We start from the raw sequence: 18522 nt of genomic DNA, 5'->3' as shown, positions 1-18522 counted from the left end.
CTTCATTAAATGTTTGGAATCCCATTTGATATGTTCATTTGAAAACGCCATATATTTATCTTGTCATGTGAAATAATGAAAAAAGGTTTGTGTATACACTTAACGCATATTAAAATCTTCTGGTGGATTATTTTTAGTTTATCGTTTATTTAGTAGCTTTTCTAGATTTAGTCAACGGGGAATCACTAGTTCTACAGAGAGCAAAGCGTTGCAGAGCTAATAACTCTTTGATGTCTTTTCTTCGAGTCATTGAAATTTGACAGTTCTAAACAGTGGATTTATTTTGAAGTTTAGTATGACGTCTGTTTCCATTTCTAAGTAGCAACATTCCAGCAGCACCTGCATACGGGGTATATATCTCCCAATTGATACGATATTCCCGTGCTTGCATTTCCTATCATGATTTTCTTGATAGAGGGTTACTGCTCACAAGGAAGCTATTAAACCAAGAGTTCCAAATGGTGAAGTTGAAATCATCCCTTCGTAAATTTTACGGACGCCATCACGAGTTGGTTGACCGTTATGGAATAACCATTTCACAAATGATATCGGATATGTTTCTTACGTCGTAATTACAATCCCCTTCGCTTTCATGAATGTGACCTACCGAATTAGACTATTTACCGGATTTGTAATCACATAAGCAACACGAAGGGTGCCACATGTGGAGCAGGATCTGCTTACCATTCCGGAGCACCTGAGATCACCCCTAGTTTTTGGTGGGGTTCGTGTTGTTTATTCTTTAGTTTTCTATGTTGTGTCATGTGTACTATTGTTTTTCTGTTTGTTTTTTTTTTCATTTTTAGCCATGGCGTTGTCAGTTTGTTTTAGATTAATGAGTTTGACTGTCCCTTTGGTATCTTTCGTCTCTCTTTTATCGCTGAATAACGTTGATTTTGTTGAACGAGGAATACTGCTTTCTCAAAAGTTGCTAAGACAGGGCTATGAATCAATCGAATTAAGGTCATCACTCAAAAAATTTTACTGTCGTCATCATGAGCTGAATGGCCATTATGACAAAAGTGTGTCAGAAATCATATCTGATATTCTTCCTCAGTCATCATTACCTCCCATCATTACCGAACTTAACAAAGAAATAACACGACGGGTGCCGTATACGGTGCAGGAAATGCTTACCCTTCCGGAGCACCTGATTTCACTTCCGGTTTTTAGTGGAGTCCGTGTTGTTTCTTAATTATTATTTATAACTGTTGATGTAAGTGTCCTTTGATTTTGTGAGTCTTGGTTTACTCCTTGGTTTTGTTCGTATTATTTAAAATACAATTGCATTTGTGTAGAGTGAATAAGATGACAGTCAATAGATAATTAATATCATTTAATGACTCCTCTTCTATTTTATATCCTACTACTAAGTGTTTCAAAGTAACTATATGCTCACCAATATGAAGCTTATTTAATAGAATACAAATTTTATTCCCAAAAACTTTAAAATAAGTACATTCCATGAAATTGTGTTGATAAGTATCTGGTACCCCACACACTGAACAAAAATTGGTGATCTTAATTTTCCACGTGAAAACAGGTAATATATAATGTAATAATTTCCATCGAATCATTCTTAATTTATTATCTTCTAAATAATTGAAAATAAAATTTAATGTGTATTTAATTTTTGGTTGATTTTAATCTATATTTAGTTCTTTCGGCCATTTTGTAAACCCTATAGGAATATCTTTACTTACATTTGATAGAATTACATAAATATCTTTATTGTCAATCATTTGTAAATCATATATAATTGCGCCTAGTTTTAAAGATAGTTGTTTTTTATACTTAAGGGGGCTCGCGGGTCTAAATCATTGTTTTTATTTAATATAGGATTTCGCTATATTTTTCTATAAATGAACTTTATCTTATACCTAATAGAAAAATGAAATTAAAAAATGGGGTCACCGTTCATTTACGCTCACAATCTGCCTTCTAAAAAAGCATACATTTTTGTTAATGTCCTTTTTTTTGTTGAACTAATAGGAGAAATAGCGGCAATATCGAAATAAAAAAAAGAACCAAATTACAGAAATCGCTTAAATTTTACAATTATTTAGTTAATGTACAGCTTATTCAAAAACAACAATAAAAGATATAGGTCACCGATGAGTTAAAAAAGATATTTCAATTTTAATGGCATACTCTTTCTTATTTGTAATATTTCAGCAATCCAATTTTTTTCACATTTAACTTATTGAGTATTTTTTCTTTTGATATTCTACCTGTGTCATCAATTATGTCATTTACATAGATTATGTTGTCTCTTATCCAATGATTAAAAACTAAACTGTGCCCATTTAACTTTATCTATTTATTACCACATATAATTTGGTGTCTGATGGTTTTAAAGTTTTCTGGTTTATTAGTTTGACCACCGCCATATTTTACAAAAGTTTTAAGTATTTCAAAGTAAAAATTTGGGATTTGGTTGGGTTTTTTTTATTTATTGATTTTAAATTATCCAGATTCATGTGAAATATTTAAAAAATTGGTCCATATTAATTAAAGTATAATGTGGGAATAATTTTCCAATTTGACTGTTCACCTTCTATTAATCTTTTCACCCATTTAATTTTTATTGCATCAATAAACTTGTCAATATCTATCCTTTCAAGACCTCCCTCAGCTTTTTTCATGTTAATTGTTTTTCTTTTAATTTTTTCTTTTTTATGGTCCCAAATGAATTTATAATTTTTTTTTAAACTTAAATAGTGAATCTTTGTCGTATCAGTTACAGAACTAAATATGTTATATTTGGTATAACTAGAGATTTCACAACAGTTACTTTTTCGATCATTGTTAACTTTCTTTTTTCCCATGAGTTAAGATTTTTTTTAGATTTATTTAGATTTTTTTTGCTATGTTTAAATTCATAATTTGAGATTTATTATATCCAAAGTGAATACATAAACTTTTAACAGTCTCTTTGCCCCAGTTTATATTCTCAAAATTGTCCTGAATGTGTTTTAATTTACCGAAACCTAATCTTTCAGTTTTACTTCGATTTATAGTAAGTCTAGAAATCTAGAAAAAGTATAGCTCCATCTATTTTTAACTTTTCTGCATGATCTATAATGTCTTGTGTCTTGTATCTGACGTATATTAAAACCTATATAACAGGAAAATGGCCATTGTTATATCATAGTTCGTTTCTGTGTGTGTAACATTTATACGGTGTTATTCCGTTGTGTCGTTTGTTTTCTCCTATTTTCGAGTGTGAACTCAAATTACTATAAGACGTGTCACGGTACTTTTCTATCCCAAATTCATGTATTTGGTTTTGATGTTATATTGGTTATTCTCATCGGATTTTGTCTAATGGGCTAATGTATATGCAATAATATTAACATAAACATTCAATAGTGTAATTGGTCTGTAATAACCTAATTCAGTGGAGTCTCCTTTTTTAAATATTAGAGAAATTAGGCCTATGTTTTGAGATCCAGATAACATTCCTTTTTATAGCAATAGTTTAAGCTTTGAATTGCATAATTCTTTAATTTGTCCAAAAATTCTCTATAAAACTCTACTGAAAGTCAATCTAGGCCTGGGGATTTATTTAATTTCATTTGAAAAAATGATTTTGTACATTCTTCTGTTGTTAAAAGTCCATTTAGATAATTGCTTTCCTCTTTACTTAATGATTGTTTAGTATTTTTATCCTTAATATATGTGTTTATATTTTTTTTTATCTGGTTTAGTGCTAGTGTAAAGTTTTTCATAATATTTCTTTTCTAAATTTAGTATTTCTGATTGTTTTGTAATTATCTCCCCTTTTTCGTTCTTTAAATTTATTATATTTTTTCTTGTTTGTTTACTTTTCTCTAATCCCAGAAAAAAATTAGAACTCTCTCCCCCTTTTTCTAGCCATTTTATCCTTGAACGTATTTGTGCACCTTTTGCTTTATGAATATAAAGAGATTCTATCTCACTTTCTAATAAATTGATTTTATTCTTTTCCACTTCACTTAATTTCTTATTATCCTTTCTTTCTTGTAATGTTTAAAGGTTTTTTTTCCAATTTTTTAGGTTTATTTTTCCTTTGCATAGATTTATTTTTGCAAACTGTATTGTTAATAATCTTACCTCAATTTTAAACAAGTCCCATAATTGTGATAGATTTTCATTGTAATTGCTTTTAATTATAAAATAGTCTATAACATTTTCTATTTTATCTTTATAAGATTTGTCAGTAAGTATACTGTTGTTTATTTTCAAGAACCCTTTACCCTTATTATTATTGGACATGTTAATTTTCAGTGAAATTGCCTGATGGTCTGTACTAGAAATTGGGGCTGGTCTTAGTTCTCAATTCCTTTCCGGTTAGAAAATAATCTATTCTACTTGCCTCATGGTTTTGATTGTTATTGTCTTAGTACACGTTTTTGTTTAGGGACGCATATAGGAATAACAATCATATTCAAAGATGTAATTACAATTTTGAAGAGTTAATCTTAATAAAAAGTGTAATAAAAGAATTGATAAATTTTTCCGAACTGTATATAAACTTCTGTACTAAAAAACATAACAGATACTTCAGGATTCTTGCTCAAATACATTATTCACAGATACAGTCAAACTTGCTAAACAAAACCTTGTTTCTATGAAAGATTTAAATTCATCATGTTATTTAGACTGGGTGTAAAACAAACAAAAAAAGACAAGCAAATCATGTCGTAGACAGATCAATTTTAAGGAGAACTACTGTATTTGTATCTTTTTCCGGGAGTACTTATTGATGCGAATTGTGTTAATAAAGGTTTTAGATGTTCTTCAACTTCGTACTTTATTTGGCCTTTTTAACTTTTTTGGATTCGAGCGTCACTGGTGGGTCGTTTGAGGACGAGACGCGCGTCTGGCGTATATACAAAATGTAGTCCTGGTATCTATGATGAGTTTATTTAGACCGCGTTAGATAATTCCGTCCGATCCTCGTTATGTTTAAATGTCAAAAAAGTTTGAAATAGCCGTGTAAACTAACGACAGTGTCGATAAAACCGTAATAGGTTCTTCAATTAAAAAAGCAAACGTGTTGAGTACAAACATTGTGACAGTGAGAAAAGCGCACAATGATTAAATACGCATGTAGGCATGGGGTTACTTAAGTAGTACTGCATTTCAGTATACAGTCAGAATAAAACCAACAATGAATCTACCACTCTGAAAAGCTACACTAGTTAACACTAAAATCCAAGCTTACTCTGATACAAAAATACCCCTTGAAAGTAAAAGACGTGATAAGCCTATCATTCTCGGGAAATGCGTGCTTAAGTTCATGAATATGTACGAAATTGACGACTGGCTTGTGATAGTGCTGCGGAACGTGGTATTAACATGACTTAAGTCCGCCAGTTGCAACATGAATTCGGGGAATCCAATGAACTCTTTTATTCTTGAGCTCAGTTATTTTTATCTGACGCGCGTGGTATGTACAAAGATTACAAGTGCAACCAGTTAAATAATTTTGAAAAACAAACAGATGAATTTTGTAAAGGCTATAGAGTAAACGTTTAGAAAAATAAAACTCCGAAAATGCTAAGCATAAACTTTATTCAGTAATTAATTGTCGTGTTTATTAATTTGGGCATGTTTTATTTTTATTAGATCCGATTATTACAATGTTGATGCTTATCAAATACTTAAAATACAGCTTAAAAAAACATTTTGCTGCAATACGCATATGCTTTTTTATTTATAGATAACAACTATTAAAATATACTTATAGAACATAAGGATATAATTGTACCCTTTGATAAAACTATTTGTTCATTAAATTTGAAAAAAATGCCTAAGCCGTGTGATATGTCTTTCGTTTCAACTGCTTTCTAACTGTTTTCGATAATTCTTGCATTCCTTTCTGTAACATAATCCCGTGACATTTCGACGTTTTTTTTGCAAATTCTAACAAATAGATATTTCATTTCTACTTGTCACCTATTGATATTTAACTAGTGTGTTCGACAGATTAACAGGGTTGTAAACACGACATGTATCAATTTAAGGTCTACTTTATATTCATAAGAAACCTCAAATTAAAAAAAAAATGCATACGTTTTTTTATAACTCAATGGATAGTTTTCATTATAAAACTTATGTACATCTACTTTTTTCGGAAGAAAATTAGTTAATTTGTTCATATTTAGACGGGGTATACTTTATTTTAATTGCATCCTTCCAGGAAGCAATTACCCGACATATTTTCCATATGCAAACTGACCTCAGTGTGACCAATCTCGTAAAAATCCGGTGATCTCAATACGCATGGATGTCTTTTAAATAAACTATTATCCTTTGTACATGTTAAACACGTGCTCAATATCCATGCTTATTTGTTGATTGTTGACAAACAGATGACAATCGTTAAACTTTGGCTTCAAAACATTATTCACCTGCCATATTTTTACAACAACACTGACCGATTGAAAAAAAAATGACGATTTTACAAAATTAATGAAAAAAAAATTAAATCCTTTATGTAGAATATATATAATAATCGAATTTGGTTAACGGAACAACAGAAGGCTGCATTTTATATCATTGGAAAAGGAGAACAAGCCTCACCAGGATTGATGTCATCATTGTCTACAGTGGTCACGATTGTACTACATTTAGATCAAAGGTCAAGGGGAATATTTTAAGATAAATGCTGAGACACTTTTTAACAGACAGCCGCTACAACATATATGCATTTATAGCAACGAAAATTCAAACATTTCAAATGATTAATATGTAAATAGATTCTATATTCAGGTCCAATTTGATATTTCTGTTGCATAAGATGATTCGAGAATGACATATGTACATTGGGTGTACATTTACATTGTTTTCAAAAGATTCGATAAAAGTGATTTCTAGAGGCGTTTTTTTCTGATATGAACATTCATAAACTGCCTTTCAAAATTTATTTATTTTTGTCTTTCGAAAGAAGGTGTAAGGTATTGATTTTCAGATTGCATATCCAATTTTATTTTTGTGAGTGTGAAAACACATCAAATTGTACTAAGTTCTAAAACTGGTGTTATATTTACGCAAAGTATTTGAGTATAGATTTGCTTTATAGAATTAAGAAATACTAAAAACGCTCAAAAAAAAAGATAGTAATTTTTCAAAATCACTTAATCGTACACTCTGAAGCAATGAATGTGTTTTTAATTTGATAGATGCGTGTGTGCTTTGTTGTAAAATTGTTTGATTGTAACACAGTGGTGACTGCTGTACCCATATTTTGACTGTTTTATTTATTATGTCTGTTTTGTTCACACATCGTTGTAAATATAACGAAATTCGATAAGACTGTGGTAAAAATGAGAGGTTTAGCGCTATAAAACCAGGTTCAATCCACCATTTTCTTCATTTGAAAATACCTGTACCAAATCAGGAATATGACGTTGTCCATTCGTCTGATGTGGTTTGTCATTTGATTTTGCCATGTGATAAGGGACTTTCCGATTGAATTTTCCTTAGATATTATTATTTTGTAATTTTACATTTTATATGACTTATTAAACAAACATTGGCCCAAAAGCGACATGAAGTTTAAAAAGATTATACATTAACAGTATCGCCTTAATTTACAATCACTAGTAGACAACAGCAATCTTATGAAATACAAATCACTGATTTTTTTACTCGCAGTTTATATAGACGAGCACGCGAGTACATCAAGTTTCGATCAGACTGAAACAACACAAAAAAACTGCCGAATAATAGCTATTACTTCTGTCGTCGATGTCAGAGAGCTTATTTCAGTTGTTCTTGTTAAAAAAAACCTCAAAGGAATACAATCTAATGGTGGTGGCGGCAGCACAGTAAACTATTTCTAAAGCTTGGTATTTCATAGGGTAGAGGAATTGGATAATTCATACTTTTGTATATATATTCATTTATTGTGTTACGAAGTTCCCGTCTGTCAAAAAATCATTGCTCCTGACCTAACTTTCATAGTTCACTGACTGCTTAACACTTTATACACGTAGGTCTTGTGTGGACAAAATACACTTCTGGCGTATTAAAATTTTGAACTTGTTGCCTTTTGTTGGCTGTTGTTCGTGTGATTCTTTGTCAATCGTGTTCTCCAATTTATTTATATTGTAGTCCTGTGTTGTCATTTTGATGTTAAATTTCACATGGCCATAAAAGTGCGAGGTTTGGCATGCCACAAAACCAGGTTCAACCCACCATTTTTTCCTTTAACAATGCCCTGTACCAAGTCAGGAATATGGCCATTGTTATATTATAGTTCGTTTCTGTGTGAATTACATTATAACGTTGTGTCGTTTGTTTTCTCTTATTTTTGAGTGTAAATTCACATTGCGATAAGACGTGTCACGGTACTTGTCTATCCCAAATTCATGTATTTAGTTTTTATGTCATATATATATGTTATATTTGTTATTCTCGTGGGATTTTGTCTATGTGTGTTACATTTTAGTGTTATGTCGTTGTTCTCCTCTTATATTTAATGCGTTTCCCTCGGTTTTAGTTTGTTGCCCCGTTTTTGTTTTTTGTCCATGGATTTATGAGTGTTGAACAGCGGTATACTACTGTTGCCTTTATTTATAGCTTTGCGTGGTTATAAAAAGAAAATCACAAAATTACTGAACTCCGAGGAAAACGGAAAGTCTTTAGTCAAAAGGCAAAATAAAGAGCACAAACACAGCAATCGAATGGATAACAACTGTTATATTCCTGACTTATGTAGAAAATGGTTGATTAAAACTAGTTTAATAGCTGGCTTAATAGATATAGGAAGATGTGGTGTGAGTGCCAATGAGACAACTCTCCATACAAATAACAATTTAAAAAGTAAACCATTATAGGTTAAAGTACGGCCTTCAACACGGAGCCTTAGCTCACACCGAACAACAAGCTATAAAGGGCCCCAAAATTACTAGTGTAAAACCATTCAAACGGGAAAACCAACGGTCTAATCTATATAAACAAAACGAGAAACGAGAAACACGTATATATTACATAAACAAACGACAACTACTGTACATCAGATTCCTGACTTAGGACAGGTGCAAACATTTGAATGACAGTCGCATCAAATTTCATTATATTGAAAAAGATGTATGAACAAAACAAACAGATGTAATAAGTAAAACTGGCAAAAATAGGGGTACATCAGTCAACATTGTGTATTATAATCTTAATCAATATAAAATCAAGCAAAATGTAATAGAGAAGCGCACAAAGCAATATAGACAAAGCAAATGATCTGTATCTTCATATATCAATATTGTATCTGTTATCTGTGCTTGGACTTTGGATAAAACGTACTGTATTCGAATATGAAGCTTTCACATCCAACCAAAAAGTTGAAATTCGTTCTACATTTTTCGCTAAGCTTTCCTAAATTTAGATTCTGTGAAAAACATTTCATATGGACTGGCATATATGCTATTTTTTTCATTATTAATGAAAGGGAAATAGTGAAATAGTGAAGTAATATATCGCTTTTAGCAGCCAGTATGGTTCATATTTGTCAAACTAGGCTAAGAAACATTGATGATATAATATTCACTTGCAAGTGAATAATCCGACCTCATTAAATCCGTGTCCATGCATTGTGCGTCTTCAATTATTAACAGGTAAAGACAGGCAACATTGAAAGTGAAACCAACGGTAAATAAATGGATTGACTAATTCGATCCACAAAATATCATTCTTATAATGGTAATAACGATGATTAACATAAACTTTTAATCTATAATATGAAATCAAACAGACACAAATGCATGAGTCCCATATTTATCTTTATTTATGTAAATATAGTTTATGGCATTCGGAGTTCTTCGGGATTTAATTCGACAATTGATTAAATTGCTTACAGACCAAAGTACAAAAGAAATGAATCTACATATTATCGGGCCGATGATCGGTATATTGTTTGTTTTAGACATTTAATAATTTGAATATATGTTTGACGACATTTTTATAAATAAAATATGAGACTTTAAGTCAAATCGGTGAACATGAATTTGACAGCTAGTATACCTTTAAGCACCATATGCTGATATTTACAAGTGCAAATAACTAAAATATCTAATTACATGTTTACGAAATAAAATTAATTATCTTTTTTACAACAGATATATGTAGAACATTTTAATAGGTTAGAATATGTTTTTTTTCTTCATTTTTTAATAATTACTGATGACTAAATAATAAAGTCCTGGGCAAGACTACCTGATCTAGACAGGGTTAAAATATTTAATCTGATATTGAATTCCCTTGCAATATATGTTATATACATTGAAAATAAATAATAAAAGCTATCTCAATGTAAATAATTCACAATTTATAATAAAAGAAAATGTGTTTACTTTTGTATGTATGTTTATTCTTTGAGCTAGATAGCTATAAAATATTTATCTCATTATATACAAGTTCAACTCAATGGACTCAAATAGTAAAAAAAGTAATTATGACTTCTCGAAATCACAAAACTTCCTTTATATACATAATCAGTTTTACTAACAAATTGCAAATCAGTCTTTAAATTTACAGATTTAATAGAACAGAATATTCCTAAGTAGTCGCCCATTGCATATATACGCAACTTCAGAATCACGGGTTTTAATATCAGTCTGTTTTTAAATATCAGTCCTAGAAAGTAACAATAACGGTCGTTTTTAAAAGAGGGACGAAAGATACCAGAGGGACAGTCAAACTTATAAATCGAAAATAAACTTTTAAGGGTTTGCTTTCCGACTGATAAAAGGGAATAAACGACATGTAGTCTATTTAAAACCAAGGCACCATAACTTTTTATTGTATAGTAGAACAAAAATGGGAAGGTAATTTGAAAAAGATTTATTACGTTTAAGAGTTCTGAAGAATTCAAAAAATATTTAGTTAAGTTTTTTTCGTTACAATTTCGGGTGTAAACGCTTATGGAAGAGCAAGAATCTAAAGCTTTATTTTTGGGATTTTCATATTGTTACAAACATTTGGCACATATGAATAGATTATTTGGAAAGCTAGGAATATCTAAAGATACAAATGTAGAAAGTAGTTATCAATGGTACCAGGATTATAATTAAGTACGACAGACGCGTGTTTTGTTTACATAAGACTCATCAGTGACACTCATATCAAAATATTTATAAATCCAAACAAGTACAAAGTTGAAGAGAGTTGAGGATTCAAACTTCCAAAAAGTTGTGCCAAATACATAAAGCAGTATCAATATTAATGATTTTGAGGATGTAAAAAAAATCAAACACAAACAAAGCATATAGTGCAGACTTTTGGTAGATTTGTTTATATTCCGCCGCCTAGTGAGGCTAGTATGATGATCATTTCAATATAGTATAGCCATTTTCATTGTCTTCAACACTCCATGCGTCAACATCACAGTCACCTGAAGAAAATAAAAACATTTGAATTCGATTTCCTAGTCTCTGACACGCACTTGTTAGATAAAATTGAGAATGGAAATAGGGAATGTGTCAAAGAGACAACAACCCGACCAAATAAAAAACAACAGCAGAGGGTCACCAACAGGTCTTCAATGTAGCGAGAAATTCCCGCACCCGGAGGCGTCCTTCAGCTGGCCCCTAAACAAATATATACTAGTCCAGTGATAATGAACGCCATACTAATTTCCAAATTGTACACAAGAAACTAAAATTAAAATAATACAAGACTAATAAAGGCCAGAGGCTCCTGACTTGGGACAGGCGCAAAAATGTAACCAAAGAAAATAAACAAAATGACAATAATACATAAATAACAACAGACTACTAGCAGTTAACTGACATGCCAGCTCCAGACTTCAATTAAACTGACTGAAAGATTATGATTTCATCATATGAACATCAGGCACAATCCTTCCCGTTAAGGCTTTAGTATCATACCATCATAAACTTCATTTTAGCAGCTCTAGAATATATATGTGGATTCTAATGATAGAAGATTAACAAAAGCGCAGTATTTAAATAATATTCATTAGAAAAGTCAAAAGCCACTTTTGTCCATGCCAATAGCTACTATTGTTTTGGTACTTTCAAATTAAACATTGGGTAATCAAAATTTTATTTCCTTCAAAACTGTTGCTCTTAACATCAAATTTAATTTGTTTATCAGCAAAGATATCGACTCGTGCAATTTACATGAAAACGAGAAAAAAAGATTTAGTATGCATGTCACGTGTTCCTAGAAAATAATTTCAATTGACTCTTCAATATATTTGTTAAGAAAGACAAATTAAAAATGTGAAAGAACGGCAAAGAAATTCATTCACAGACCAAGAAGAGTTTTTAAAGAGTGCTGAGCCAGATGCTTTAGTGATATTGAGTTACGTTCGGCTGACAAATTGTTTTACCATGGTACCGATAGTGCCCTATAGATCTGTTTGAAAGACAACATTTTTTGTACTGGAATTCAAATTGTTATTGATTATATCTCTTGACTTTGTTAATCATAACGTAGTTGAACAGAAGGTTAACTAACGAAACGTTGACATGGCGAACAAATTGTTGATCCTTGTAACTTTGAATACTGAACACATATTTGTAAGATTAATTGAAGTACTTACCCAATCATGATTATTATCAAAACCACTATGGACGACAAGATAGTTGACGTTTTACCTAAAATTAAACAGATATAACTTCAAAATTTCAAGAAAGACGACAGTTGTACTGCATTTTCAAATTAAAGAATACAAATAATGTTATTCAAAAAGCACAAGTCGAACGCAAACTAATAATACAAATGTTTTAATAGTTTTGTGTGATAAATCTAATATAATAAAACCAGGCTTATCACATAATTTCGCCCCTTGATAAAACATATGTTCCTAATCGATAGGGATCAATTCCAGATAATCTACAAACTACATTTCTTTCCCCAAGATCGAAACTGATCCAAAAGAACTGCAAATGCCAAAAGAATTGCATTCTTACATCAAAATAAATACTTTTCATCAGCTTCACTAGTGATGAAGTAACATTTTTGTCATGAATAACTTGTACTTGGACTTTCGTTTATATTATATCTAAATTATATTGGTGTTTATATGCATCTTTCAATGGCAGAAACGTTTGTAAAGCAAACTACTCCTGACTTGTTATATGTTCTATTATATCAACTAGTTTTTAGCATAATTTTTCGAAAATTCTGAACATTTGATGTAAATAGAGTTATCCATTCTATTTTTTTTTATTCCTCACACTTTTTTGTCCTCTATTAAAACAGACCATCTATAGTTAATGTTATTATTATTATAGTCTTGATCCTTCATTTTCATCTCTATATATTTTCATGCAAACATGTTGATTTTCGTCTAGCGAAAGTTGTTGCACAATTTGCAATCCAATCTAAACATTTTTTATTTAAATGTTAAATTCTTCTCCTTCACATTTGTCAGTTATATACTAATGACTTTAAAACATTTTGTGAAAGAAGGGCACACGATAATAGAAGGACATTCAAATTATTTCAAGTAAAAAACTAACGTTGCAAATGCTTAAAAGAAAAAGACAATCAGACAAACAATAGTGCACAAAACACAACATAGAATATAACGTCACACAGGAAGAAATATAAAATAATTTTGTTGTTCAAATTATTTTCAAAAATATAATTTCACATTGGGAACGGTGGTATACAGGGTTGAATAAACAAAAGTTTTGTTACAACTAATATCCGAAAAAGACCGAGATTTAAAATTAAATTTTTTAACAATCCACATATGGTTAATACCACTACGCGAGTAAAATAATTTTGTCGTTCAAAGTATTTTTGAAATTATAGTAGAACAATAACATAATGGCGGGATCTTTAAAAGTGTAGAGTCATGTCATATGTACCAAAACCACACAAAAGGTCACACGTAAAAACCCACCAGATATTACAAACAACACATTGACGGGATGTATAAGTATCGAACCACGTCAAATGGATATCACACAAAACAGACCAAACAGTAAAACTAATAATACATAACGTGTTTGTTCCTGTTCAGTAAAATGGAGAAAAAAATCGTTTATGCTAGGATTCTTGTTAATTTTACCACACAAATCGGATATCGATCGTGATAAAATATTTATCAAAAATGACAAACCAGTGTTAGATTAATATAAATTCAAGCAGCCTCGGTTTTGTTTTGGTTATATAATCACTCTTTAAAAGTAGATTTTTTTCAAAATCCTCTTAATAGTATTATGATGCATAGTCTATAAAGAATTTATTATTTCATACATTTTGCGTTTTCTGAAGATATAAGAATATTCAAAAGGCGCAATGGACCGTTTAACTACTGTTGACAGCCAGTAAAAGTCAATACACATAGTACAAGGCTAACACTGGTATCGTAAACACGAATAGGAGTATTCTTACCTTTGACTTTATGCATTGCATCGTTTGTATAACTGCAGAAAGTAACTTTGTTTACATGAGGTGTCAAATCTAAAAAGACAAATAATCGGATTTTTAAAAGTAACGTCTAATTTATAATCATAATCACGTAACAGTAAAGTATGGTTTATTTCGACTAAAAAAAACGAAAAAAAAGTAAGAACATTTTTTGTCGATTTCATGCGCTTCTTATGCTTATGTGCACCTACTTTCAAAGAATGTAAACAATTATCTTTTAGATAGATAAAAGATACAATGTAAAGGTACCGATTTTTTTTTATTTTCATACAACGAGTCCAAGTTATATGCAAAGCTATACCATAATCTGTGACATAGCCCATTATACTTTTACTTGACATTGACTGTTTAAATATTAATACAGACACAGATGTATTAGAACAAATGTATTAAATAGAACATGCACATACTAAAAGTAATCACGCAACATCACATTTTATTTTGATAACAATCCATATGAGTATCCTGAAGTACCATCATCAACAGTGAAAAAGCCATATTCTTATTCGAATACAAAACATTGGCTGCACGTGATTGACCTAACAATTGATATGGCAACGTTAGTTGTATTTAAACAAGGCTTGAGATTAAAATGAACATGTGTGATGGAGTTGCTCTCTTTGAGATTATATTAAATCATTAAAAATGTAAGGTAGCTGGGTTTTGTATTTACCGTCAAATGGTTAATTATCTATATTGCTTTGGCTTTAAAAAAAATTGCTGCCTTTCGAAAGTTTATTTCTGAAATTAATTCTAACATACTTGATTTTTTAACCCTGTATGCCAACATTACCATGTGAATTATAAAATTCATTTGTGTAAACATTGAACGACAAAATTTCTTCCTATGTGGAATATAAATATTCTGACGTCAGACACGCGAAGCAATGAATGTGTTTTTAATTTGATAGATGCTTGTGTGCCTTTTTTGTAAAATTGTTTGTTTTAAAATTGTAACACAGTGATGACTGCTGTACCCATATTTTGACTATTTTATTCATTATGCTGTTTTTTCACGCATCGTTGTAAATATAACGGAATTTGACGAGATGGTTGTAAAAGTGAGAGGTTTATCGCTATAAAACCAGGTTCAATCAACCATTTTCAACAATTAAAAATGCCTGTACCAAGTCAGGAATATGACAGTTGTTGTCAATTAGTTTGATGTGTTTTGTCATTTGATTTTGCCATGTGATTAGGGACTTTCCGATTGAAATTTCATCGGAGTTCAGTATTTTTGTGATTTTACTTTTTATATGAGGACAAAAGTTCAAAATTGTCCTTTTAGAATTGAAAAATTCTATCATGCCATTTTCTAAGTAATAGTAAGAAGATGTGGTATGAATGCCAATGAGACAACCATTGTTGACAAATATCCATCAAAATTTAAATGAAGTGGATGCAACCGTATTGTCTTCCACAATGAGAAAAACACATACCGTATGGTCGACTTAAATAGGCTGCGACATGAATAAACTAGCTATGTCCATTTTAACATGGGTATGCATTCTTTTTGTTGACATTTTGTAACTGTTTATGCTCGGTAAAAAAATAACGACAAATATAATGCCAACTGTAATGAACATGAAGCTGCTAATAGAAATTGTAAAATTGCTGATAGACATTTCTGTATTGGATGATGTATAGACTGACATTGTTATGGTTTGGAGCAAGTGTTGTTAGTTTGTACGTGTGCACTTACCGAATTCTGTAAATTGAATAGACACACCTGCAGTGCAATATCTATTGATTTTTGCTTTGCAGGTGGCGGTGAATTTATCTTCTGGTTCGTCGTAGGTCCAATAATAACGTTTCCCATCATGGGAACATTGACATTGATTCGCATTACAAGGACCTCCTGTGTGGGTTAAGTAACACTTTCCCTGGTAAAGACGAATATTTGTTGAAGGTATAGAATTTACTAAAAACTGAATACTTGTAGCTTGTGGAACTAATCCAAAACTGCAATTGAATATAACGGTATTTCCACTTTTTCTCCCTTCAAAGGTAACACTTACTGGTACTGAATATAAAATACATTTGCATACAAGTTAATGTGTTTTATCATTATATATAAATAAAAATGACAAAATACCAACATTTTTTTAGAAATTAGAATAGGTTATAAAATGTATATAACATTTAACTATTTACAGTGTGAAGATAATGCTAATCTAGTTCTTAAGATCATTGTTTCTATATCAAATTTTTCAAACAATCAGGCTCACGGAATCAGTGATTTAAAGATTCAACAACGGATTTGTTTTATCAAATTGAGAATGGAAATGGGGAATATGTTAAAGAGACAACAACCTAACCAAAGGGCAGATAACAGCCGAAGGCCATCAATGGGTCTTCAATGCAGCGAGAAAATCCCGCAGCCGAAGGCGTGCTTCAGCTGGCCCCTAAACAAAAATATATACTAGTTCAGTGAAAATGGACGTCATACTAAAATCCGAAATATATAACAGAAACTAAAATTAAAAATCATGTTTACCCATGATATGATAGATATTGAAGGAGTGTATTGTTCTTTTTGTAAGTTATTTTCGTTTTATTTCCTGTAAGTTATTTACTCTTTCACGAGAAATAATTAACATGTTTTAGGGTATTTCTTCAGTAAAGAACTTCATTCCCAACATTTACATGTATTTGAAAGCTACATTTTTATTTATTGTTTTCATTGAGCACTGAAAACTAGCATTATATGTCCAATTACACTGACCGTACCAATTTTTCGGCACCAACTGCGCATCTCGACATAAAATTTCTCTTTAGTGATACAAGAGGTCAAATTACTTTAAATTTAAATTTCCGAAAAATGACGAACATGTGAAACAAAAATGAGAGCAAGGTAAAGCCAAATCTGGCAAGAAATCGAAGCTTTGCACAAGGAGGACATATATTCCTTAACTGAGTACAATTTCACAAATCTTGTATTAGCAAATAAAATACGATATCTGTATTATAAGCGTACACCTGATTTTTGTAAATATTCTCGAGGGGATGTGTTTCAATTGAAACAATTATTTAAATCTTTTTTTTGAAAAGGACATTTTGCAAATTTTAAAATTTTAAAAAGCCCTACAAAATCAGTTAAAAAACTATACAATAATCAAGTTTGAAATACATTCAAAAACAAATATTTTCTTTATAATAACATTCATGTGAACTGAATAGATTTCAATTGTTAAAATTCATACTGATTTAATTTGAAGTCTTCACGATATACATGATACACAATTTTAGTTTATAACAATAGCAATCTAGACATTTTGGCGTCGGCAAAATTCAGATTATTTATTTAAATATGCAAACTGAATAGATTCAACTCCATTAAGATTATAGAATTGGTATAATGTAAGTAGACCAAATAACATACAAAAAACATACAGACTGGGGTTTTTTACATTTAAAACGTGTGCCCTTCAATCATTTTGTTCTAACGGGGTTTAACTGGTAAGAATATTTAACCAATCTCTTTTGTTTGAAATGTTTATGGTAAATACAACCAGTGGCAACTAGGCTTTTGAATATTAAAAATGGAACAAAAATGATGTACATTTCAATCAACCCGCCATTGTTATTGTAATAAACTAGTTGCTCCTTTTATCTTACGTATGTTTTAACAACGCAATGTGATTTTTCAAACGAAGAATTTAAGTTTTGTAAATGAAAAACAATGCAAACAACTAAAAGTTCGACACGGATAAATTGACATATAAAAAGAAAAAGAACGTATAATTTATTTACAACAATGTATTTTTTAAAAGAACTTTTAAATTATGGCTTCCTTAGACATTTTGCTTTCAAATTATTGTTGTTTTTTAGCAATCCGATTTACTGGATGTGCCTGTTCAACGTAATGATTATGAGAGTAGTTATCAATTCGTTTGATGTGTATGAGCTTTTGATTTCGCCATTTGATTTCCGTTTAGAATTTTCTTTGAAGTTCGGTATATTATGATTTCACTTTTAATTAATGAAATCTGGGATACTTTTTGTTTTCCATTTAAAAAATCTGCAAACAAGCACAAAATTATTCCATAAATATAAAAAGTAAGTTAGAAGTTCGAGATAATAAACGATTCTTAACATTGACAAATCTTTTGTTTTCAATAGTAAACT

At 30.6% G+C, this 18522-nt stretch overlaps 2 protein-coding genes across 3 annotated transcripts in view; both read right to left on the bottom strand.

Moving 5' to 3' along the window:
- Window positions 1-18522, bottom strand: part of LOC143080918 (uncharacterized) — a 493997-nt gene that overhangs the window by 193965 nt on the left and 281510 nt on the right. The window lies entirely within an intron of this gene.
- LOC143078454 (uncharacterized) overlaps window positions 10425-18522 on the bottom strand; it is a 30500-nt gene continuing 22402 nt past the window's right edge. The window contains exons 3-6 of the mRNA XM_076253316.1: window positions 16097-16417; window positions 14359-14427; window positions 12554-12608; window positions 10425-11377 (exon numbers count right to left, since the gene is read on the bottom strand). Of these exons, the coding sequence (XP_076109431.1) occupies window positions 11374-11377; window positions 12554-12608; window positions 14359-14427; window positions 16097-16417 (449 nt within the window). The 3' untranslated portion in view covers window positions 10425-11373. The remainder of the gene's footprint in view (window positions 11378-12553; window positions 12609-14358; window positions 14428-16096; window positions 16418-18522) is intronic.

This window comes from Mytilus galloprovincialis, chromosome 6 (assembly GCF_965363235.1).
Source record: "Mytilus galloprovincialis chromosome 6, xbMytGall1.hap1.1, whole genome shotgun sequence".
Classification (NCBI taxonomy): Eukaryota; Metazoa; Mollusca; class Bivalvia; order Mytilida; family Mytilidae; genus Mytilus; species Mytilus galloprovincialis.
This window is presented reverse-complemented; position numbering and strand designations above follow the sequence as displayed.